A 26511-nucleotide genomic window follows, 5' to 3' on the forward strand; every position below is an offset into this window, starting at 1 on the left:
AGTAGGTACATTCCCATAAAGGGGTCAATTTTGAATAGAGGAGCGCCTTTATTGTTAGTAAAAATCCCCTCGAGTCTCTTAATTATTTTTATTTAGGTGGCTTGCCCATACTGTTAGGTACCAATTAGGTTATTAATATATGACCTTATTGTATTTTCGTAGAATTTTTAGGCGTTTCAGTTGTTTTCTTTGAAAAAAAAATCTATAGCTATATACACAAATTTTGTAAGTAATAAGTTTCTTCGGAGTTATTTGGTTTCTGTTGAAATCAGTCTATAAACCGATAACCATGCTGTAATATAACCATCTTATTGCATATTAGAAAAAAAGATAACGAATAAACTTTAATTATCTTTTTTTAATGATAGTTTTAATAGAAGCCAACCCATTTTGCGAACGTACGCATTTTTCTCTGTGAATTAATATCTCTAAGAAGTGAGTTGCGACATCCACTTTTCACTCATGTATTCGTTTATTGATAACCTTAAATATCTGCCTTACCTCCAAAAATAAGATGCCAAGTAATAAACAGCTAACTGCTGCGTAATTCTCTCTTGCTTTTGTACCAAAAGTACAGATGACAACACTTCCAAAGTTCAGAACTATTTCTCGTATTACTCAAGCCCTTTTCGATTGGTCCATTTCCTTAAGTCTTAAAAACTATACAAACCTTCTAAAATATGATAAGACGTAAAGCTAAATCGATCTTGTCCTCGTGAAATGAAAAACAAGCCAATTCACAGTACTTTATTTAATCTGTATTTATTTGACAATGTACATCTATACAATCATCTTTTTATAGTTTCTTATGATTCATCTATATATAAAATATTTTTGCCCTTCTTGAGTTTTGTGGATACGTATCAAAAATGACATCATTTTCATAATCAGTCATTGCGATGTTTGGGATATCTCCGGCCTTCGAACTCAGTAACAACAAAATAAAAGTAAAAGATAATATAAAATAAAAATACAAAAAGTGTTAACGTGTTTTATTAACTCTTTACATATTAGTTGAATTAAACTATTGTGTACATAATGTAATATCCCTCATACTGTTACATAATAAAGGTAGGTACTTATTTAAGAATAACCTTATATAATCTGTATCTTAACAACAACTGACACACTGTTACCAACAATGGTCATTACTATTATAAAAAAGGTACATGTAATAATTCTAATTTGCACCGTTAACAAAATTATATAAGTATATATTGTGTCGTTTGAACGTGGAACACGTCAAAAAAACATCGAGCGAAATAAAAAACTTCACAACCAGTGACATTTTAGTGTAATTTGTTCTTTATTTAGTAATTTTTTTAAAGTTACATAGTTTAACACGATATCAGACTAGTTAATTGACAATAACGATATAAATGTTCGAATATGAAAAATGTGCCATGTGCTTATATTAATACACTCAGACAGAACCGATGAGAAACATTCAGTATATTAGAAATGATATATAAACATCAAAAATATCAGCCCACAAACATAACCCATATAACGCAATGAATATAAATCTCAGTCACACTGTAAACGGTCACAAAATAAAAAATAAATAAGTCAGAAAATAATCCCACATGAACAGGTACCACCCACTCCGAAAATCCAATATGGCCGTTAATATTAAATTCTGTTAAATATGAAATGCCTTACACTTTATATATTATATTATAATAATTTTGTCGATTCAATAATAAAAATTCGAATATAATTTTATCATTATTAGACTGTACAAAATGAATATAAAGTTTATCTATGAAATAATATTAAAAACAACAAATATTGTTCGAGAGGTGCTCCGGCGCCATACTCACGCCGTTCCCGCCGGCGCGCTGCTTCTGTGTTCCTGGTACAGGAGGTACGAACTGGCGCCGTATGCGAGCGTGTTGAATATACCGAACACCTGAAAAACAAATATAGTAAAAATATAATAAGTTTAAAAAAAAAATATTCAAAATAAGGTTAAGTTATAAGACAAAATAGAAGTTTATAAAATATATAGGAAAAAGATTTATTTATAATTTTTATATTGGCACCTTCCATATTTAAATTAATTAATATTTAAAAAAAAAACAGCAACTGCCAATGTTCTTACAATTCTTATTTTGAAATATACGACTGAACTTCGATTGTAAAAAAATAATAATAATAATCCAACGAAATACATACAGCGGCTGCGATGTTTCGTCCGAAATTGCCATAAACTGAAGTAAACATCACTATGAAGGCAATAAGATAGAAGAACGTTTCCAAACAGGTGCTGATTAATTCCTGAAACAAAAAAAAAGTGATAAATAAAACAAGGTCACAATTTATCATTGATTAATGTTAATTCGTTGTATATTTATTGAGTTAATTTATTTAAGTAGTTGAGACCAATCAACATTTAAAACATTAAAATATTTTTAATAAATAAGACTTCGTTGGTTCTTGTTGCTAGTCACATAATTGAAATTATAATGGTGATGTCATGATTGTTGAAATATATTTTCTTATAAGTTCTCGGACGTATTTAATTATGATTTAATACGTTGCCTTGAAAACCATTTTTTTTTTTTCAGTTATATAAATTTTCATTTTAAAAGACGCTCTAAGTATTGATAAATTAACAACTAGTTTTTATAAATTTAACTATTTAAGCTTTCTGTAGGCATACTATTTTAAGTTTGTAGTGTCATGCTAGCAACGCTTCGAATATAGTCTGACAAAGAGAACTTTGCATATAATACTATTCTTATTTTCTTAATTTTTCTAAACTTACAGATAGTACCCAATTGATGGGTATTTTCAGGGCTTCTCTGATGCTCAGGAAATAGACAAAACTCCAAATGAGGGTGGTGATGAAGGACGTCACTGCTACAAAGACATACCAAGCGGATGCCCACGGTGTGCCCAACGCCATACACAAAATACCCAGAAACTGAAATAAACACCAAAACCTTCAATAAATATAGAAGAATAAATAAAACAATTTATTTATTACATTCTTTAAAACTAGTAAAAATTATAGGATACAATTTTTTTATTTTCTTGTTCGTATATATTTGTGAAGTACTCTTTTTTTCATGACACATGATAATTATTTTTATTTATTAAGTATTGTTATCGAATCCTAGAAGATGCAACATCGAAACGTGTAATATTAATGTACCTTATATCGATAAATGAACGCAAAATAGATGTTTTAGTTTTTGTTGGTTACAAAATGTTTTTTTTTTTGACAAAGATTGTATGAATGAAATGAAAAAAACTCTTTACTCTATTCTCAGTCTTATTCGGTCTTTGTCTTAGACATAATAAATATATATGTGTCTTATTATGGATTTAATCCTCAACTCACTAACTAACTATATCTTACATTTATCTTATCAAGTAAAATTTATGAATAAACTGCTTTAAAACTGTCTGGCTTTAAATATCTCATATAAGTTTCACAAAACAAACAAACAAAATTACACATAATATCATTTCTATATATAATATACTGTTTGATTTAACAATACAAAGTCATTTTCGCGGTCGAAATTTCGAGAAATAACCAATTGATTTTTACAATGATCTATTATTAGTAGACATTAATTGATTGTGACAAATATTTGCATTCATGTAGGTGGTGCATATACATTTTTTATTCGCATCTTGATCTGTTAGTATTGATTGCAAAACTAATATCTTAGTTAACCTTGGACTAAAAATAAAAGGAAAACAGCAAAACAAGTACCATGTTTAGATGCAGGAAGCACATAGTGTAATAATAAATATAATGTCATAATTATAAAACCTTTTTGATTGTTTTATAACGACAGATTTATGTTTTTGTTTTTTTTTTGATGCACCAAACAAAAACTTAACAGAAGTAAGTAACAAGTAAACAATAACTCTGACTGTTATGTCGTAAAGAAATTAATGTAAACTCTGCCATATATCGTTGTATGAAAGAAACTCAATTAAGACGAGCACAAACAAGAGGTAATATAAATGCAACAGTGGGTAAATGTGTTAGGTTAGGACGTACCGCGTTGTATATTTACATGGAAGTTATTAAATACGAAGAGAATCAGTTGCTCGGTACATTTCTTATAATCGGTGTATAACAGAAATAGCTAGCGGTAATATGTTTGTACGATTAGGGCAACGGTGTCCGACGGAGCCTCCGCCCCGCCGCTCGAACCGGTTTCTTATCGCCTGCGCCAACGCCGATACGTCGGACTGGCGCAATACTAGCACACAGGTGTACCACAAGCGAATTACTAACGACCGACAAAACAATAACATATAAATCGTGACTATCGCTAACATTTTCTTATCATTGGGATACTAACGGCAAATGATTTTTACATATTTAAAAAAATTTAACTTACAATCGGATTACTTACTTTCTTCCATAAAAAAAGAGCGAAAAGTCTTCTCACTCTTCTGATACTTAAAAATAAGTGAAATTTGAGGTAACTTATAAAAAAACGAGGACAAAAATCGATGTCACTTGTGACGCCGTGTGCCGTGTGCCGGTGAAAGTGCCTACCTACCATGAATACGTATGGGAGCCGACCGGCATTCGACTTCTATCAATGGGATCACAACCATCAACGCTTTTACTCGTCCAAGTTTCGCTCTACATAACAAAAGTGGCCGGATTTCCGATTCCAGCGCCCTCTAGAATATTAATGTTGAAAGGACAATATGATATACATTTAATTTAGCAAACGAAAAGTGAGAATAGCAGATTTCGAATTCCATTATCTAGGCAATTCAAAAAAGCAATATTGAAGTACTTGTATTTTATTTACAAATAAATATAAAAATAAAGTAAAAATCAATATTCATGTGCGTCTAAGTTATCCAACAAAAGGAATAAAACCTTCGTACAACTGTGCCCTTGAATCGATTGTGGCTCTTTCAAATACGCACTAGAAAATCGATATTCTAATTAACTTTAAAACTAAATTGTATAGTAACATTTATATGGCAGATGGAATTTTAGGTTGTTATTAGAGGTTTACTATACATAGTTTTAAAAGTCATACATTTAGATGAATATTTTTACTCTGGATTAATATATAAAGTATGGAATGTATATTTTTATGATCCCGAAAGCTTTCATGCAAGATTAATTGTTTGTGATATTTTTAATACATTATATGATGTAAAAAAGATAACATCAATTGATTTTAACAAAAACAAATCTATGTTTCATATTAAAAAATATAGACACGTTCATTGGGGATATGTATATTGATTGAAACCTGTAATTTATTTATTTAACTCTTTATACCTGACCACTGCAATCATTTCCGTTTAACATATGTTAAGTGAAAACATTGCGAGTTAACATTTGGGTGACTGGGTAGTGAGTACATCGACCGACCGCGCACTACGACGCACCCGAAAAAAACATCGTCTGTTCACTAACCATACTTCCGTGCATGTAACTACGACCGAATAGAAATAATGCAATTAAAATTTTTATTATATAATAAACAATAAAATAATAGAAATTTTTCCATTTCAACACAACGCAGAAACTTGAAAACAAAAAGATCTACAATCACACTACCATCAATAATTTAATAATAGATCTAACGATTTCTATATAACGAACTGTTCAACGTATTAATGGCTAGAGAAACTGTTACTCTGACGATGGCAAATAGGGTTTTTCATGTCAACGACCGCCGTCACTATTCGCTTCCCGTTACCAAACACCTTATTCCATCCGTACGACTTCCATATAATACGTGTACACAAGAAAAATCATGTTATAAGAAACGTGATCTCAATAAGCGTGGAATATGACCCAATCTTAAAAAAATATAACCGAAAATTTAAACCCAATTTATGAGTTTGCGGGGCGCACGCTCATATCGATATGTGATGCAATACAATCAATCTACAGACATATTTTATTCGAGATCGTGTGTGTACCTAACATGAATGTACTAATTATAGAACCTTGAAATGTCTTGAAGCAATATACAACTTTAACAGCTTATAGACATTATATATTTATAAATATGAATATGTCACGGCTTGTGAAAATCGGTTATTATTTTACGAGTTTAAGAACTACAAACATGTATAGTTAAGGTAAAATTAAGTTTCTCTGTTACGTAACTTGAAGTTAAGAAATAAGTAGGCAGAAAACGAGTTAGACATTACTTAACATCGCATATATTTGGATATTGTCTTTGTTGTGGAAAATCTTTTCAACACACAACGCTCTAAAATAATCTGTTATATTAAGAAATGTCAAATCCGATCTTTTTGAGCATATTTTACTCCCTGGATTTGGATTACAAGTTAATTTTTAACTAATTTAATTTTTAATTATAGTGACGCATTAGTAATATTCACGTGTAGAATGCGATGTTGATAAAATTGTAATTGATAAAGTATAGGGAATAACCAATTATATTAAATGTATCAATAGTTATTTCATAAATATACCTGCTACAAGTTTTTCACAGGTGATAAATACAATACGTGACATTCATCAATCAAAAGTCTTTGAAATATTCTTTAATATACGAATTCATAAAAATAAAAAACCTTGTCACATTCCGTGTTTACGCTGACATTGTGAATTCATACTTATTATAAATCAATAACAAACAAGGCTATTAAAATATGAAGTGTGTGGATAAGGAATGGCAAGAAAAGTGAATGCTGAAATTTATATCATTTAAAATTAGAACCATATAAAAATAATGTTATATACGATAAAGTTCATTTGTCTATAACTTAATATATAGATATCAAATATTTAAACCTTTTTTGTCCCATATTGCTTTAATTCAAGTGTTTCGTTAAAAATACAGACTATGTTTTTGCGTGTAATTAAATAACGTGATATATAAGGGGCTCTTATCTTTAGAACTTTATTGAAATAAAAGGTTTTTGAAATAGGTGTTTTATTATAATAGGTACATGTATAAAAATAAATATATAGAAATTATTACGTCAGAAGTCAGACGTGAAAAAGTTTATTTGGAAAACAGTTGGATGTTAAACAGAACGTAATGTTGTTGATAGTAGATTTAGTATGGCTCCCTATTGTTTTCAGCATTGTGAGGTCACAAGGCATTAAACAACACCGATCTATTTTAAGATCAATAAACAATGAGAGGTATTTATGAAAAAAAAATATGTAAAAACACATTTTAAAATAGTTGGTGCTTTAACGTCATAAACGTTATTAAAACTCGGCGTCCAAATAAAGATCATCTGGAATGACTAACTTAAAAACATCGTGTCTATTAACGGGTTAGAGGTTACATCTTAATGACAATCGTGAGATGCTCCACTTCGCTATCGTTTTTATAAATTAATTTTATTTATAACTTTTTATATTGTTTCATCCGTGACCCGTTTTCTGTCTCCCAACCAGCGAGTCTATACAGGAGGGACGTCGAAAATAACCTGTTGCTATAGCGGATAGTAGGAATAAGCTGTAGTAAACGTTCATAAAAAGACGTGACATAATGGTTGGCAAACGATAAAACCAATGATACTGGCCGCTGCGTGGATTTATAGTTCGTGACTCTGTTATATTGTTTCACTTCTTATTCAATATCAAACCGAAGACGAGGAAATCGCAACAAGAAACCGAACAGGTTTCGAACATGCATCTTTACTAATAGACTAATATAATAATGCGTTTCAATTTAAGTTGTTACGAAGAAAACACAACAAAGAAATGTTAATAGCGTAACAGTTGTTTCGAAATCATCTATACGATTCGATTTCTTGGGACGTGATTAATTAATGTGTATTAGTGTGAAACAATTAAGTAAAGTGTTTATGGTGTTTTGTGAAGCAGAATTATTAATATACACGACAATATTTATCGAGAACGTAGTCGAATGTAATATTTGTTTCTGGATTCTAAGAAAATCAAATGGTGCGACTCGGCCTTATAGGTTGATGACGTCAACATTAAACCAAGGTTTCTGTTACTGAATAATTTAACGTTTATGACTTATATATGGATGTTTTGTTGAATACCCACTGTTTCATGCAATTCTTACATAAACATATATATATATATATATATATATATATATATATATATATTTTGGATTTAGAAAAAATATCATAACATAACTTCAGTTTTCACGTCATAATCTCGTGTCCAACACTTATTAATCTCAACTCGTATAACTTTTCCGGGGCATAATTGTGTCGCAAATACGCAACACAATAGGTGTGTGGTTACTTATGTCTCAACACAGGAACGCTTTCGTAACGTATGAAAACAATACTATCTATACATATCAACTTCATTAGGGATTTGGCAAAACAATGCCGTTTAAACCTATACGATTCCTAAATATTGCGAGATTGCAGTACAGGTTAAAATCTGATCCGCCGATAATGGTTGATTATTGACAGCTAATTCGGCTTATTTATACGGTAATATACATATATGTAGATAGATATCAAATGAGTGAAATGATGAGAAAAGAACAGGTTGTCACACCGGCCTCGTGACATGGCCAGAGCCTCACCGGCCGGACCAATGTGCTAACGACACAACTACTTTCATTTCGAAGTCAGCTTTCTCCCGAGACCGCTCTCGTGTAAAAGCTACGACGGCAAAATTTTAATACCGAGAAAACTTCTTCATACTTTACTTGACTAAATATAAAAAAAAACTATATTAATATTGATGAAGTTTAAATACTAATTATATATAATATATTCATATTTTGTCCTGATATGTATACTTATAAAATTATTTACGTTTGGTTGCGATAAAAGTGGTTGGATTTTTTTATGAAATACAAAATCTCATAGAATATTCGTACCTTATCGGTCAAGCTAGAGGGCAAACGGTTTTTGATTGCGTGACATTAGAAAATAAATTATTTACTCATTTCTGTGTATGGTGATGCAAACTTATATTTATAAAACAGTTTTATTATTTACTTAAGATTTAATGGAGCGATACATACTAACCAGTTAAAATATTACGATTCGTCACAAGAGAATATAAAATAAGGATTCGTTTTATTAAATAATAAATATTAATAAATAAAAAACTTAACTAGAAAAAGAAAAAAATAAGTAAAAAAAAAATAATGTTCTTTTATTTTTTATGCCCTTAAACGTCATTTCGTATAGTTGCGTTACTTTAAAGGAAAGTTATTGAAATCATTGATAAGCATGTTCCGCTGCAGTTGTAGTCGTTATCAGACAATGAAATATTTGTTGCTGTACCGTAGTAATACGAATGTAACAAAAGAAGTATACGTTTTTTATTATCAATTGAAAAAAATGTATTTTTAAATCGTGATGAATTGACGAGGTTAGATTAATACGTGAAGAGATGTAGAACACTTGACAGCAAGAACTAGCTTATTCTCGTAGACATCATAAAATTTGATTTAAATTGTCTGTTATAAATGGAACAGCCGTCTGGTACTGTTTTAGATTGGTCATAAATTAAGAAATAAATATTTAAATTACGATATACATGAAAAATTCTTTATAAACACATGTATCATATATGTCTTTGCTAAATACATCACCAGAAGAAAAGGTGAAGCGAACTTTTACATTCTCATAGAAAATATTATTAAAAATAATAAAAAAAAACTCGCATCGTATGTTTCAAATCAATAATCATGACAAGAACGAATTCGAAAACGAATGATAGTTTTAAAACTAACAATTTTCCTTAACACTGAGTCAAGTACTAAAGATACATGTAGATATAATTTAAACAACAGATTAAGACTTATCGCTAATCGCTTCAACGTTTTGGAAGACGGGCGTTCAGAGCAAGAGATAATACTTTGTAAGCAAATGTCAACTTTTCTATTAAAAATAGTACACCATTATACATGAACGCTTCAAATTATCAATCTATTTGTAATTTTATTATAAGAATTACTTATTTGGATCATTACACAAACAGAAACCAAATAAAAAATTTACTTTCAATGGCACGCAAATACATACTTTACATAATATAATAATAAAAATTTCTAACGAAATATCATTTTACCTTTCAACGTTGACAGATAAGAGATAGTGACGTCGCGGCACGTTGTGGGCTTTTTATAAAAATGATATAAACACAATCTATGACCCCAATAAGAAACATGACGAAGTCTTTGTCATGTATAAAAAAACGTATACTTGCTACAAGTGACGTCATAGTACATTAAAATTTGTAATTAACACATTAGATGTGAAATGATTACTCACAAAACAGCTGTTTCTTAAATTTTCTGTACATTTTTTTTTTTTATTTAGATTAAAGCAAGACAATAATTTATAAGGAAATAAAACAAGGTATTAAAGATTGTAATAGTTTCTATCTGGACCTGTGTGATTAAAATATCCAAGCCTCTGCCTATTTAAAATATTTCATTAGACAAAAAATAAAATGGAGCAAACCTAATTTTAAACTATCGTTTGTTATCTTTTGTAACTGAAAAACATTTCTCGTCACAACAGCTTTTTCACGTGGGCGATTACATGAGGGGAATAAGATAATGTCAAGGGTCAATGGTTTCCGACAATTATGACGGCACGAAGTTAATTGACCAGCCCATTTGATGAGGTGAAAGGTAACTTTTACAGTTAAAAGGTTAAAAATTATAAGAATTATAACTCCGTAACACGTAGCTGTAGGAACGCACTACTCGCATTTAAGGATTATTAACTCACTAATAAATATAATTAAATAAAAGGTTTTAGTAAAATATTCACTATGCATTGATTTATGGACATTGAATCTGCTTCCATAAGTTGTTATTAAAATCATTCAATTTATAAGACTGGTTTAATGACGTGAAAAAAGCATACGTTATATTTTATTTTCTTAACTTCAAACATAAAAAAATAAACTGTCCTTCAAAAATAAAACATTATTAGTTTTTTCACATTGGCAGTAAAGATCATTTTACAAGTAATATTTTTTGACTAAATACTATTTTTGTACCAGTTTAAGTTATAACGAGTATGTAAAACTTCAACATGTGACGTGAAAATTACTTAAATACCTTTTAATTGTTTATCGATTAATATAGAAACCAATAATGATCTTCGTGGTAATTAAACTAAATTCTTCATCTGAGCATATTTTTGGTTCAAAACAATCTAAATCTAATTGGATTTCAAAGATATGGAACACTTTAACATAATTAAGTTTTGTTAACATTTAAAGGTTAATCTCCCAATAGTTTCAAAATGTATTAGTTTGGTAACTGGTTATGGGAAAATTGCATATGCAACTAAATGCAAAACTGCGTTCCCATAAAATATATATATAGATTGCTACATAACATCATTTTGTAGCAATATAATTGCAATGACCAATTTAAATAATATAATATGCCTACAAAGAGTTATAGTCTATATTTTGGTTATTGTTGTTAAATAACGTGACAGATATAACGTACGTGCAACATATTAAAAAATAAATGAACCTCGCTGGGGCAACTTCGTTGTATGGATAAAATATATTACGAGTGACGTTGCTGACTCCGCGGAATAAACACCAAGCCTTGTGAACCAGAAGATTCCTGATAACACGCAAGCCATGGAATGGGATTGCTATCCTAACATATCGGGGCAATCGTGTAGCCTTAAGTATAGGTTATAAGTTTAATTATGTAATTCTTATTATAATATGTGGCAACTTTTATTCTATATATTCCTATTAATTATAAGTTCTTTAGTTTTACCTGGAACCTCTGGTTGCTACCCTATATAATTCAGAAAGTAAAAGATACAAATTACGCGGCTCTATTGACGAGCTTCGTCAGTGACATAAGATATCACAATACCTGTATATACTGTATTCATAAATTATGTACAAATGAAGATTTAATACCTCCACTTCTACTAATCTCCAGCCATCATAACGTAATATAATTCAAGGTTAAAACAAGTTTTTAGACTTTATATCATGAATCATATTATTTTTCAAGAGTTAATATCGTGGAGGTGATTCAATTTATACGTAGGTACAGAAAATACCTACGTAATTATTGCAAGGATACGATTTAAGTCAGCGAATGATATCACGGATTTGGATGCGTAGGCGACAACCACAATAGTATAATCTTGTGTAAACTGAAAATAGATCGATTTATATTTACTATCTAACACATAATAACTAAATAAAATATCCTTTAAAATAAAATATCCTTTATGTAGCCCAGAAGTCCCAAATGTTTATAAAATAAATGATCTAGGTATTCAAAAAATTTAAGTTTATTTAGAATACATATATGCTTTTAAAATCACCACAAAGTGTAAAATAATTTAAGACTGGTATGTGGTGTTATTAATTAAACAACACAATGTCATCATCCTACGTGAGAAGTTTTAAAACAAGAAACAATTATGTAGAACCTTCTTTTCGTTAAGTGCACGTCATTATAAATAAAAATAATTAAAGTAATTTGCCAGTTGATATTTATTTTTAATAGAAAATTATATTAAATAGATACTAACATTTAAAAATTTTAATATTCTTTATTTACAAAATATTCTTTTTAGAATAAAGGAAGGTCATCAAGTTATTACGACTATCGTTGAAATAGTTTCCTATTTAATAGCGTCGGTATATAATATTATATCTAATTGGTTTTATTTTCTCCAAACAAAAGCAATTCGACGCATGTAATTAAAAAGTTGAAAACTATTGACAAAATTTTGAAAGCGTCACTAAATTATATAGCCGTATAAAATAAAGTGTTAAGATACTAAATATTCTTTAAGATGCATTCAAATTACACAGTGGAGGAAAACCACATCAATAAGAACTTTAAACCGGTTAATTTATTGACTATGTGATTTAAACACATGATCAGCAGATGACGGATTACAGTGTAAATAGTCGTCTTGGCTCAGTCGGTAAAATTAGCGGTAATTAACTGTTATGTGCTTCTTACCAATTCGATGATCTTCAGTAAACCGGGCGGCGTTTTGAAATATTCTACATTGATTTTAATCCAATCCAGCGCACGTCCTTGCTGCTGCGGCGGCGCCTGCTGCTGTGCTGGTTTGTTATGATCTACTGTAACCACCGTCTCGGGAGCCATCATCCTCTAAGCTGTTTACTTTGGTTGAAAAAGAATACTCTAATAGTAGTAACACTAGCACTGACACTATAATTTATAAATCTCAATACACTAGGACGCGCAAAACATTTTCTCCCCCAGCGTTTAACGTGGTATGTTTCGTGCGACGCGCGACTGAAGAATGACGGAGAACGACTGACGAAGCAACGAGAATGGCGATTGGCGATTGGCGACTGGCGACCGTCCTCGACTCGCTCGTCGCGCTACGGGCTTGTGGTGTGCGGCTTCGACATACGCTACGGCATGCCCGTTCGCCGGGCGACGGAATGCTATACACAAATATAAATGCCCAACAAACATGACGGCGAAAAATAAATATGTACACGCCTTACCATTTAAAAAAGTAGGTTCACGATCTATCAACTATATTGCGCCAAATTGTGTAATTAACATTCCAAAATACCAGTAATTGTTCAACAAATAGATCTATATCATATATTCACAACTAATACTTCATTATAAGGAATAGATATATGTAATTGGAAAAAACATCTCATACTCATATATACCAAACAAGCATGTTCATAAATAAAATTTGATATCACCAAGGCCGAGGCGTGTACCAAGTTACTTGCCTTCAGTTATTTAGTCGTTAGAAGTTGTGCAACAAATTGTTGGAATAACAATTGCATTTACACTTACCAACAAGTATTAGCTGCAAATGTTAGAATCATAATTTAAGTTAATTATAATGAATTGCGTAATGTAATCTAAATTTTGATTTTTCCACAAAATAGTTTCTGGCCTTTTTAAGTATTTGTATACAATAGAATTGAAGAACAGTTTTGACAAAAAATTTGTTCATCAATATTACTATTGACGAAATTGCAGCAGAAACTTTATTAATATATTTCTACTTACCTTTTAAGGGCATCTTACAACAATGAAATCCCTTCATCCGTTGGGAATAAATCATCTTGGGAATCCACTCTCTTTCTGGATTTTGCTACCGCTTCCCGTGCCCGTACATGAAACACTTTTAAATATATGTATAACCAATAAAACCTTTTTCATACATATTAAACTTTCAAAACAAAACTCTCCTACCACAGACAAAATCTATTTTAAAGAAAAAAGTTAGGAAAAATGATGTTTTGCTTGAAATTAAAATTACATTGATTGTAAAAGCACTCAAGCTAGATTTAATAAATAATTAGTTTTAAGTTTTAACCCCTAAAAGCTAACTGAGTAAAAAAAATTGACAAAATAGGAATATTCACTTGCAAATTAGCATCTCTAGCGCATTTACCAAAGATGTATTTTTTCTACAGTTTTATAAAATATATATATAACTTTTAAGTAAAAAGGAAAATGAAACTAAAGAATCATTGTTATTATTCAGCAGAATTTAAAGGTAATGATGTATGTCATTAATTTACTTTATGATAACCAGAAGTTTGTATTGTCCCACTACATACGAAGCGTTTTACGTTTCTGATATACGAAGATTTATGAACGAAACACGAGCTCCGTACGAAGTTTAACGATGCAAAGAATAAAGCAGACTGCCATTTTATCAAATCTCTTTTTTTTTTAAATTTTAAGTAATTAATAAAATAAAAAATTGAAGTTATAAAAATTTAAGCAATTATTAATAACTTAATTTTTAAAACATCAATTTTCATAGTAATCATGAAGTGGGAATTCCGCGGAATATATGATGTCATAAATAAAGAATTAAATTGAATATGCCAAAGACAATCTGTAAGTAAAATACTTTTACTATTAATTTCATAGAACCTAATTTTGATAATATGAATATTAAAAATAATGACAATGCCAAAATTAATGAATGATTTACTACGCATTTTTATTACAGAATAATTATTACTACTAATTGATTGTAGGAATAATATTTATCATCCGTTTGCATTTCACCAATATTCCTTACACTAATATTCAATGCTTCCTGTTGAAAGGTAACTTTATATCATAAGCAAAAGAAAGTCTAGACATGAAATAGTATATTATTTCGCGCTTTACTTTGCTTTATTCTATACTCGGAGGAGTAATTTCCAAAATTGTATAAAATAAATGTATGCTTAAAAAGTTATAGACATGTTAACTATTAAATGAAACTAGTATTATTCGGATTTACTACGCGGATTTTATTATTTAAAAACTACATAATCCCGACGTTTCGGTTACTTTGCAGCAACCGTGATCACCTCGTCTGCCCGTGATCACTGCTGTTGCTGCAAAGTAACCGAAACGTCGGGATTATGTAGTTTTTAAATAATAAAATCCGCGTAGTAAATCCGAATAATACTAGTTTCATTTAAATGAATACTCGCGAAAATCTTAGATCTCATTATGTTAACTATTAGTATATAGTTAGCCGAGTCGCTAAGTAGTCGAGTGACAGCGCCATCTATGTACTACTATTAATATAAAATGCGAATTGCGATATTACTGCCATGTTTTCGCGGAAGACATACTGAATTTTGGGATAAACTTATTACCTATATGTTACTTTAGTTTCACTTTTAACACATCAGTTTTTAAGTCAAAAGGTCACAAGTGTTTATGAATCAAATCTCACGCGTTTATTATATTTTTCAGGATATGTATACATAATTGACTGTCTCCACGTAGTAACTTATTTTTCAGATAGTAATAAAAAGAATGTTGAAAACAACACCAGTATTGCTTTTAAAAAAATTCAGGGCTCGTTTGAGTCTGCCTCGCGCATTAAGGTTTCGCCGCCTTTAGAAAAAAAAACCGAGACTTATCATATAATAATACGTAACTTGCTAAGTTCCTAGTTTTTGAAAGTACCGTGTATAAAAACTTGCAGTTAATGAATACTGCAAGTTTTTATAACTTCATATTATCTTATAAAGATATTTAAATAAATCCTATGGTTCATAAAGAGTATTTTCTTAAAATTAGTAAACACAACTATAAAACAGTAAATTTGAATGTTATTAACTTGTTATAACTGTTACTAAAACTAAATATTCACATTTGAGTATACCTACAAAATGATTTGTTCTACAAATAATAATTATTTTCCAATATTAAGTAAGTAATGTTGGTAACTTGCAAGTTGCATCTCTATTCAGAAATAATTTTTATAAATCAAGAAGTTTAAATTTAAAACTATTGTTTATTGAAGAGAAATTGTTTTTATACCTTGTAAATATTCTCTCTAATTACATTTAAATGTTTATCAAAACCAGATTGGTCTGATTACAACTAAAAATGATTTAAGATACTAGTGGACTTGTCTTTTAATGTGTTTATGTCTACCAAATTCTATTGTACATGTCTCATCCATCTTTTGCTTATTTTAACAAACATACTCAGTTTAGAAACAACCATAAAGAGTCAAAAATAACTATTTTAGAAATTAGTATCATTCAAAATTCCATAAGCTGATGTGCAAAATCTTTAAACAAGGGTCTTGTACGCAAATATAATTTAATAGTATTAAACTCAAAGAAAAATTAATATTTATAGATTTGGTTGCATATCAATGAACAGAAGATAATTAGTGTGAAATACAGAACTTGAAATTGAAGAATAATTTCAAAAAATTTTCATAACACATAAAAATATTCCCAAACATTTCACACATACATCATAGATCATATTTTCTTTTAACACACAGACAAAGGCACAAGTGACTGAAGTGTATAAAAAGGGTTTATATATAAAGAATTTCATTAATATGAAGAAACAAATCGAATAATAATAAATAAAACAAAAAGTACATTTTCAAATGTATTGCGTAAAGTTAGAAAAAGAATCCTAAAATCTTCCCTCCAAGATGTTTTCGTCTGGCTTCTTCATGGTCCATGATACCTCCGCTGGTGGTGAGTACAAGGTATCTGAAACGACAACAGAGAGGCATAAAAAAACCATAATAATATGAAAGAGGCCTTACATTAGGTGAAACTATAAATGAGATCTAAGATTGAAATGAAACTAATATTTTTCTGATAAACTAAAATTGTGTCAGCAATAGCATTAACAATGTTTACTATAGAGCAACATCAAATGTGTTATTGCATTACAATGTAGCATAACATGTCAAATGACAACCAACAAGAACTATTGGTGATCCGCGGTAGTTATGCACAGCAGAATTAAAACAGCACAAGAATCATTTTAATATATTCAGACTAAATTTTCACTTATATTAATACTTTGAACTAAATGCAGTGTATAAGGTCAAATTTTATCTTTCATATAACTAAATTACTTAAAGAAATATACTGACAAATAAATATTTATAATTTTTGATGTATAGTTAATAAGAAAACAAAAAAAAAGTTCCTGTACAAAGTAAGTATAGTAATGTAGTTTAAAAAGATGCCATATAGAACTTAAAGGAAATCTTGACTATAATGTTCCTATAACAATAGTGGTACATATTAAAAAAGGGAAGTATTCGAATATCAACTATGTTATAAATAAAAATTAACAATATGTAAAGGTCTATTATAAAATGAAAATAAATGTATTTTAAAATTAAATATAAATACGAAAATTTCCACATAATACATAACAATTAAAAGAAAGCTTAACCTCAAAAACAAGTAATGAAAACAATAATGTATTACTATTTAAAAAAGACTTAGCTTCTAATATAAAAAGTTTAAAGAATCAAACGGACTTACCCGAACTGTCGAGATGGAAGTAAGTTGGTCCATCTCTCGATATCATTAATTGGAACATCAAATCGCGGTGAGATAACTCCACATTTGTTTAATCTGCCGGTAAGGTTAACAACGATTTTGCCAGCCCTATGATCATCCACTATTTCAAATTCACCAATATAACCGTGCTTCATCATCACTGTGAGAAACTTGACGATGACTTTAGAGCAAGGCCGGATCAGCACTTGTCTTTTGCCTCGCTTTTCAGCATTGTGAATAGATTTGAGAGCATCACTCAATACGTTCATACGCACCATGGCTGGAATAACACAAATTTTAAGTAAAATAAGATGTTTGAGGTTGTAAACCTTAGGTATACACGAGAGACTGTCAAAACACAAAACATAGGTAATAGTACCTAAATACTGAGGCAATAGCAAAAATAGAATTTTATTACATATATACTATAAACACTTTCACATAAAATTCAAGTTCTTTTTAACGAAACATAGTAAAAATCGAGATTACCTAGGATTTAAAACCCGCCTCGACAATCCGAAATGACAGGTTCACCCAAAAAGAAAGATTATATTTTTACGTCAAGCAGTTGGCTGTATTATTACAGATAATAAAACATCAACTTTAGTGCACAGATCTTATACTAAATAGTCTTTGGTTTGTTAGAAAAGTTAGAAAATTTTATATCGGTGACTACGTAATATAGAAATGTCCTTTTTGTCAAAATTTTACGTTTTATTGTCTTCGGATTCGAAATGAGTACAATAATTATACAGAAACAACTTCAAAAAAAAGAATAACATAATTCTGAACTATCTAATCTCCAATATATATATTTTTTATTTTAAAAGTATTCTTGAATACTTGTATAAATATATATTTTTTAATGAGTGAACCTTTTTTCTTTATATTTCTTTATATCGTGTTTATGTTTAACTTTTAATTTTGTTAATTAAATTTATTCTCGTACATGAAAGAAACTAATATTAATTTAAACAGAATTGATAATATTGAATTATCTCAAAAATAACATATTTAACGGCTGGATACCAGAACTATTGGCCAAAAGTTTCTCCAAAAGAACAAGTGAGTGAATGTTGAACCTTAGGAACGGAATGGTGAATGAAATTCTCTTTGTTTGTATTCGTATTCGTCAGCTCCGCACGCACGCGTTTGGCTCGCATCTTTCAAACGAGTAGTTATTGTGCAATAAAAGTTTTAAAACTTTCGAACTTAACAAAAACTTGATTACGACATCTATCTAAGTCATCTCATTGCAATTTTGGATTTGATTTTTGTTTAATACACAATTTATGTGTTGATAAAGTGAAAAACATACCATGTAACTTAATTTTATAGGGCACATAAAGTTGAGTGAACTTTCGTACCTTGTTCGTTTGGTATCCAGATAATCCCACAGGTGCCATTATAATGTTTTAAGAAACTTTATTTGACTAAAATTCAAAATGTACTTAAACATACACAACTTTTTACGCGCTACAAAAGTTTCATGTAAATTAAACAACTTTAAAACAGTCACTGGTGTCGTAATATTCTAATGCTATACTGTGGAGACTTTTAACTTGTTATGGAAGAATTGGAGCGGTTGATCAAAATGTTTTTCAATAAAACCTGTGCTGTTTTACTTATATTATTGTGTTCCATTCAAAATTCGTCACTAGCTGAACCTGGAAGTAAGTTAATTTTAGTTTTATTACTTAGTCGTAAGACGTTCACATTGTTTTCTAAGAAATGTTTTTAATTTGGGTTTGTTAGGAGTTAAACTTTTATTTCATTAATGAAACTCTTTTATAATCAATTACTTTTGTAATGTATTACTATTGCTCTATATAAATTTAGATTTATTTAACTCATGATGAATTAACAAATTTAAAACTAAATAATTTTATTAGTTAAACATTGAAATATTTATTGACATCATTTAATACTTATATTTACAAACCTCTTTTAAAAATTTCCCCTTTCTACAAATAAAGTAGTATTTACATTTTCATAACATACAAATGTACAAAAAATTTGATAATATTGATAATTTTAATAATATATTATTCAGTATATACCAGTAAGTAACAGTAGTCTTAGGAATACTTGCTAGTATTATAACTTACACAAAAACAAAACTTTTTGTTTCTTTTAATCAGTAAGAAACAGAAAAGTAATTGAAGGTAATGTCAGAGACAAAAGTCAGTAGTACGAAGCAATATTATGCTGTAATGTTCTAAGCAGTAAATATATAATGATAAGATTCTTGATAAATTAAGTGTAATTTTTAATAACAGTAAAAAGTGAAATGTTTTAAAATCATAATTTTTGTCCGTCGATATTCATTATATTTAAAATATTTACTATTGACCAAAAATCTGCAAATTTTTAATAACTATTACATATAATATTTATTTCTATTAATATATATGTTATTTATAATATGCTTCACCCTGTCCTGATACAAAATTTCCTCATGAAAAGTACATAAATTAAAAAAATTACTAAGCAAAATAATATAAAATGATTTAAATTAAATTTATCTGTATAATTATTTTTTTTTTTAAATTAATGATGCTCAAAACTATTAATTACGTATATTTTTCATAATTGCTTAAAACAATGTGTTACACTTCATTAAGCCAAGTGCCCTAATTCTGGCATAACTTCACATATAACTTGCTTGTATGCTATTCTGTCTCATAACTCAATCAAGAGACTTGACAAACTTTGCTAAGTTAGAGTGGTACTAAAATATTCAATACAAATTAACGCCGCCGTCCAAAATATGTATGGAATGTGAGCTCAGGTCGACTTCCTGGTCAATATCGTGAAAATTACAAACTGTACGTTTTATAACATTCGTATCCATTGTTAGATAAAACAAAGCGGTATTAATGAGAGTAAAAGTTCCTTTTCAATATTCAATAGGAATAAAATGTTGCAGCGGTCGAAAAAAATTAAATTTTGGTCTACGACATTAAAAAAAAAAAACGATCTGGAATTTGACAGTTGAATAATATTTTAATACGTCATTATTTGTATATTATTTACAAGAATTATACATATGTAGTAGAATATAATTTGTCCGTTCTTAAATTCAGAACACCATCTGGATAATAACGTTTTCCATATAAACGTTAGATTTAAAACAGTTCAGATAAGACGCAATCAGCAGATAATTATAGTTCGCTGTAAAACTATAATTGAAAGAACCAACGCTGCTTGTAATCGATCAAAATCGGTAAGAAACCTGTAGTAAGTTAAAACTTTATGCATAGATAAAAACAACTCAATCAAAACATTAATATGTAAAATTAAATACAAAGTCTTTTCATTAGATTTTTATCCAACCATTTCATTAAATATTTAATATTTTAGATTTTGTCAAGCCTTAAGGTTTTTATTACACAGCCGATTGCCCTGTTATCTCTTATTAAGGGGTGAATGTACCCGCTATTATAAACATATATCAACAGAATCTTTAATCCTGAAAATCGATGATTTCCGAATAAAAAGGAAATCAAGTGCAACCGAAAAACCGAAAGGATTGAAAGGTGTGATGTTTTATGAAATCCCTTTTTTAATTTAGACTAATTTGTCATGAATACTGTGATTATAATAATAAAGTTGATTTTTAAACCAATTATTCATAAATACTAGTGTGAACGAACCTATGGTATCACGAGAAATGTAGACAGTGGGGGATTTTTAATCACCTACTCTAATTATTAGGGAATAAAAAATGTTACTATTATTTAAATGTGTATTATCTAACTAGCTGTTGTTTACAGCTTTGAACGCATATTAAACCCTTGGGTTTACGTGTTATCATTCTTATGAGGTTACATCTTCATCAGATCGTGACTTGTTGAAAAAGAAACTACATCAGGACAAAGCCCTTTCGCATAAATAAATTATTAGAAAATCGGCCTCATATTGAGGTAGTAATAACGTAACAAACAAATAATCGAATAATAACATCCTCTCCTTTCAAGTCGGTTAAAAAATAGAATAAGTTATTCCTTATGACATGACTTGTCTATGATTGTGATCTGCCCATTTCTAGACATTAGCCGTAACAAATCGACAGAAACTAATAATTAAAATGCCGTTTTCGATGTACAGTATCTCAAAAAGGTCATATACGTTAGGTAAAAACTGTTAATATTTACTTACATAAAACAGTTAAATTCTATGTATTAATATAGATTTACGCGTAAAATAAAAGTCTGTTTATTAAAGACGCGGGAAACAGTTATTAAGCGTTATGCTTCCATATCAGCAAACGAAAACACAATTGTGTTTGGAAACCGTACTTAGCAGAAGTTGTCTGTGTTGAAATACCGTTTTTCGACTCTTTTCTTTCATGCATCATCAGATATCTTCATATTAACGGCAATTCGACGATAAATAACATGTAACTGTCGGTGTTTAGTTAACGATGAAAATTCGTATTAAGGCTTCAATTTTAGTTTACTGATACATCATTAATCACTGATAAGTCCTAAGCTAATTGCGTCCACTATTTCGCTCCGACTTCTAATTATATATTCAAAACAACATTTTTACATAGAATTAGGTTTACGTTTCAGCAATATATCTAAAATAACAGACATGGCAATTAAACTTATATATTATTATTTTTTATTAAAATATACATTTTAAGATACATTCATAATATACATACACTCCAATAATACTGTATTATAGTATGCAATTACGCTGATGGGGCTAATGAAATATTTTTTTATAATTTTTCAATTACATTTAAATTATATGAGGGAATAGGTCAAGTATAACTTTGTATAATATTATGCAATATTTATATTACTCAGCGAAGAATAATATACAAATGTATTGATAGTTTAAATTTTTAAGTATTTTAAATAAGTAAACCCATGAATCCGTTTCTTATAAGCATCGTGGGTAAAATCCGTACCATTCGTTAGTAAAGCGGTGCTAATCCCAATAATAAGCAAGCTTCTTTTCATTAGCGAAAAACTCGTTTCTTTTGGTCATTTAGTTTTCACCTAAATCTCACAATACAATGAGCTCCATAGAAAAATATGCAATTGTTAACCGACTTAAAAAAGGGTATTTAGACATCATTTAAAATTTTACTACGTATTTTATTTGTCATTTCAGCTCGAGAATTTACTATAAAATGTACATGCCCGTTCAGTATATAGACGTCCGTCAATACACTCACACAGATACAATAATATACAATCACACGACACGCACACATTTAACATGTTCAAGAATTAGCGAATTTATATATATTAATAATATAATATGTACTAATGAAATCTCGCACGATCGATATATCTGAAGTCATTATACAGGCCGTACACATTAAGCCCGGTAGACGGTACTAACTAAGCATGTGTGCGGCTCTTTCATTGTATTCATCCAACAATACATTTTTAATGATGTTAGAACCTATACAATACCTATTTAAAATAGAAATTGGCTTGGCATAAAAATTTATATTCAATTAACTTTGCCACGTATGTGAAAATTATTTGAATGTTTTTAACTTCGTTAATTTTGATCCGGTCATTAGGTCCCTTTAATACATGTTTATATTTAAGGTCTTTGACTTTTATGTGTTTTATGATGTACTATCAGCTACCATTATTGATGTCAAATTCGCTTTATTGGGTTTGAATTCAAATAACTAAACTAATTTTACGCGGAAAGTCAGTAAAATCGGTAAACACAAACATACGTCATACATACGTACAAAATGAATCTTTGGTAATCTTTTTATCCAGCAATCTGACGCAGAGTGCAAAATTGTAGTCTAAATTTCGTAAATAACGAATTAAATACCTTAAAATACTCTTTTTCATCTATCTTCTATACAACACAAGCATAAATATTTAGAATAAAACATTTGAAGTTAAAAACATCGATATTTCCTTTTTTCAGAAATACTTTTTTTCACATATAAATAAAATAAGTAACGTATGAATTTGCATTTATATAAAACAAAAAAAAAAACAATCTTAGTCTTATCCAGTAAAAAATATTAAATTATCTCTATGCATTTAGTCTAAATAACGGAGTAATAGGCGGAGCACGGACTCTCAAAGCTGCTTTGTTCCCAGAGGTGGGAATTACGACGTAGCGGAACCGAGTGGCATATTACAGTACCCACTTAACTCGTATAAAATACTACCAACATTGACATAATATTTACGTAATGCAAACATTAGAGTAGCATAAGTTCACAAAACACCGAGATAATTAGGACAGAACTTAAACGCGCCCTAAATCTAATATACTTAGATTATTATAGTGTGAATATTAATTTAACATTTTTTAAATCGAAGATGGTTTATTCTCATACGTAGACTACTTTGTGACTGAATAACTCGTTCAGGATCGTCGAGGACGCGAACGCGGCCCTCACTGAAATGCATTCACAAGCACGCACGCAAAAGTGCAGCAAACCTATATCAGATAAATACTAAGCAGTCTGTATTGTGCCTTAGAGGAAACTTTTATTGTTATATTTATCATTGGAAGAAACTACAACATCAGTAGATCTGCGTATAAAACTTAATATATATAAAAAAGAAATTACACTTTTGTTTGTAATTAAAATAATAAGCTAAATGATTTGTCCACCGCATAATGTAGCCTCTGAATGCAATATTTGTAATGTTCTCAAGCCAAAAAATAGTAATTTTTTCTCCAAATTATATATTTACTCGTGAATTCCTTCTGTTTTCTAAATCTAATTAAAATTCTCCGTCTTACTAATAAACATTAATCATTCTTAATTATCTGTTAAAATTTTGCCTTAAAAATCAAGCGAGCAAGCAAGCTATTCTAATACCGAATGTTAAAAAAGCATAAGCTGATGTCAACTGTGCGGGTGTGGTGGTAAACATCGTTTTAAACGCTAAGGTCTCAGAAGCTGTGAACACACTAGAGCACTAAGAAACAGCTGCATGAGCTCTCTTGTATGGAGTTATTAATATTAAAACGTGTCGGGTCGTGTAAACGGGCTGGATGCCACACAAGGAGCCATGTACACTCTTTGACTCATGAGCTATGAACGTTCGTTTCGGCAGTACTTATCGTTTATTAAGGCGCACCATGTTCTAATTAATTGATAATGTGTTGACCCTACGCGATACACTTTCTTCCGTTATGTATTTTCAATGGAACTTTTTTTCATTATATAACATTAATTACATTGAACTTAATGGACAAGCCATTGCTATATATTTATTTGCTCTGAATATGAAATTGTTACAAATCATGAATATTTCTAGGTCTGTACGCGTCTTTTGTTGTCTTGTTTGAATATTGAACGTGTCATTCAAGGGATAATTTGATCCTTGAGGTCAGGGATCACACTGGTTTCGCGTTTTATAATTCACGTGACCCAAACAAGTGTGTTCTGCTATTTTAGGTGTGATTGAATTAAAGTTGTATGACTAGTGAAGCTTGAGCTGTCTTTAACTTAATACTTAATACGTATATGAATGATATATATATTTTTTGTAATTGGTTACTAGATAAGTAATTGTATACTAAAAATAAACGCCTACCCACAGTTTCTACTCAAAAGTTTTCTTCACAAAACCATAAAATGGTAGACATTTATTTTATCAAAACAATTAAATATATATTTTAAACAATCGAATTCTGATTATTATATAATCATTAATCAATATTATAATATCATAACATCACCTACCTTACTTCATACATAATATAGTCTCAATATTAATAATTATGAAAGAGCACACAAACTGTCGATTTTTTTTATTATTAATACAATAACAACAATTTATTTATTCTGTTATTTAACAGCCGATATAATTTGTTTGTAGGAATTAGGGTATGTTCCATTGAAAAGTCCGTAAGGGAGTAAAAGGATGCACTAAATAACGTTTGTTTTTAGATTTAAAATATATTTCCTTCATAAAGTATATAATACAGAACAGGCTTTAGCTTATATGGATACAGAAAAAAGACATTACTTCGATATCAAATTGAGATGAATCTTAAAAATATGCGTCACAATAAGGCTGAGCTTGCCCTTCGGCGATACATATTTACAATTCATTCTCTACGGTACTTCGTTCGTAATACTTGGAGCAAGAGTAATCACTTGCGTATTTCTGTATGAGAAGGTAAATTTAAAAGTTTTAACAACGTGTTTCGAAAATTCTTGAATATAAAATATAAATAGGAAACGACTTCCATTATGAACTTCCTACATTACGTTGTTTATGGCAGCGACCATTTTAATATGCCGGTGTTTTGTTTTAACTATAAATTAATATTTAAAATGTTTGTAAAGCATATAATAAAGTAAGCTTTATGTACATCTATAGCCTAGTACCCAAAATAGAGTTGAAATATTCAAAGTCTACATTAAGAGATCACAAATAAATAAAATATGAATTGTATAATCAAGAATAGAATAAATAATATACTCGGAATATCAATTAACTTTAAAATATTTTAAAAGTAATGAATAAACTTAAACAAAATTTGTTTTATAGTTTGATAAATCGACTATACAAAGTAGAATATTTTCTTGAAATTAATGTTGCAACATTAAAACTGTCTGAATATATAGAGTGACCTCGTGTTTGAGAAATTGGGTTAGATTAAGTGATTGCCTTTGAAACTCCCTCACCTATTTCATTTAAATTTCTATATCCCATAGCTCTACATCATTAATATTTTATAACACATACAATGATGCGTTCCAATATCAAAACACAGTTTATAATATTACCAAACAT

General features: G+C 29.4%; 3 protein-coding genes and 1 long non-coding RNA gene across 4 annotated transcripts in view; 2 read left to right on the top strand and 2 right to left on the bottom strand.

Annotated features, from left to right (window-relative positions):
* Window positions 1-977: 977 nt before the first annotated feature.
* On the bottom strand, window positions 978-13291 carry LOC116767551 (CKLF-like MARVEL transmembrane domain-containing protein 4). Its single transcript, XM_032657924.2, has 4 exons — window positions 12918-13291; window positions 2771-2929; window positions 2179-2280; window positions 978-1912 (listed from the first exon to the last, which is right to left on the bottom strand). The coding sequence occupies exons 1-4, from the start codon at window positions 13068-13070 to the stop codon at window positions 1820-1822; spliced, it is 507 nt and encodes a 168-aa protein (XP_032513815.1). The 5' UTR covers window positions 13071-13291; the 3' UTR covers window positions 978-1819.
* Window positions 13292-16819: 3528 nt separating this feature from the next.
* On the bottom strand, window positions 16820-18376 carry LOC116767708 (small ribosomal subunit protein uS8A). The gene is made up of 3 exons (XM_032658161.2): window positions 18239-18376; window positions 17732-18029; window positions 16820-16939 (listed from the first exon to the last, which is right to left on the bottom strand). Exons 2-3 carry the CDS (start codon window positions 18025-18027, stop codon window positions 16846-16848), a joined length of 390 nt encoding a protein of 129 aa, XP_032514052.1. The 5' UTR covers window positions 18028-18029; window positions 18239-18376; the 3' UTR covers window positions 16820-16845.
* Window positions 18377-18877: 501 nt separating this feature from the next.
* The window catches only part of LOC116767180 (protein sidekick), a 29089-nt gene continuing 21455 nt past the window's right edge, over window positions 18878-26511 (top strand). The window contains 1 exon segment of the mRNA XM_061527448.1: window positions 18878-19422. Within this exon segment, the coding sequence (XP_061383432.1) occupies window positions 19317-19422 (106 nt within the window). The 5' untranslated portion in view covers window positions 18878-19316.
* LOC133320159 (uncharacterized) lies at window positions 20756-21377 on the top strand. Its single transcript, XR_009753604.1, has 2 exons — window positions 20756-20975; window positions 21113-21377. It is a non-coding gene; the product is annotated as an uncharacterized LOC133320159 (long non-coding RNA).

Source organism: Danaus plexippus (assembly GCF_018135715.1).
Source record: "Danaus plexippus chromosome 9 unlocalized genomic scaffold, MEX_DaPlex mxdp_26, whole genome shotgun sequence".
In the NCBI taxonomy this organism is placed as follows: Eukaryota; Metazoa; Arthropoda; class Insecta; order Lepidoptera; family Nymphalidae; genus Danaus; species Danaus plexippus.

Excerpts from the sequence above, each read along its gene's own strand:
- LOC116767551 (XM_032657924.2), bottom strand. The coding sequence starts at position 13,070 with ATGATGGCTCCCGAGACGGTGGTTACAGTAGATCATAACAAACCAGCA. Across the intron at positions 2,930-12,917 it reads TACTGAAGATCATCGAATTG|TTTCTGGGTATTTTGTGTAT; the intron begins GTAAGAAGCACA and ends TGTTTATTTCAG. Across the intron at positions 2,281-2,770 it reads CCATCAATTGGGTACTATCT|GAATTAATCAGCACCTGTTT; the intron begins GTAAGTTTAGAA and ends TTTTTGTTTCAG.
- LOC116767708 (XM_032658161.2), bottom strand. The coding sequence starts at position 18,027 with ATGGTGCGTATGAACGTATTGAGTGATGCTCTCAAATCTATTCACAAT. Across the intron at positions 16,940-17,731 it reads CTTCCATCTCGACAGTTCGG|ATACCTTGTACTCACCACCA; the intron begins GTAAGTCCGTTT and ends TTGTCGTTTCAG.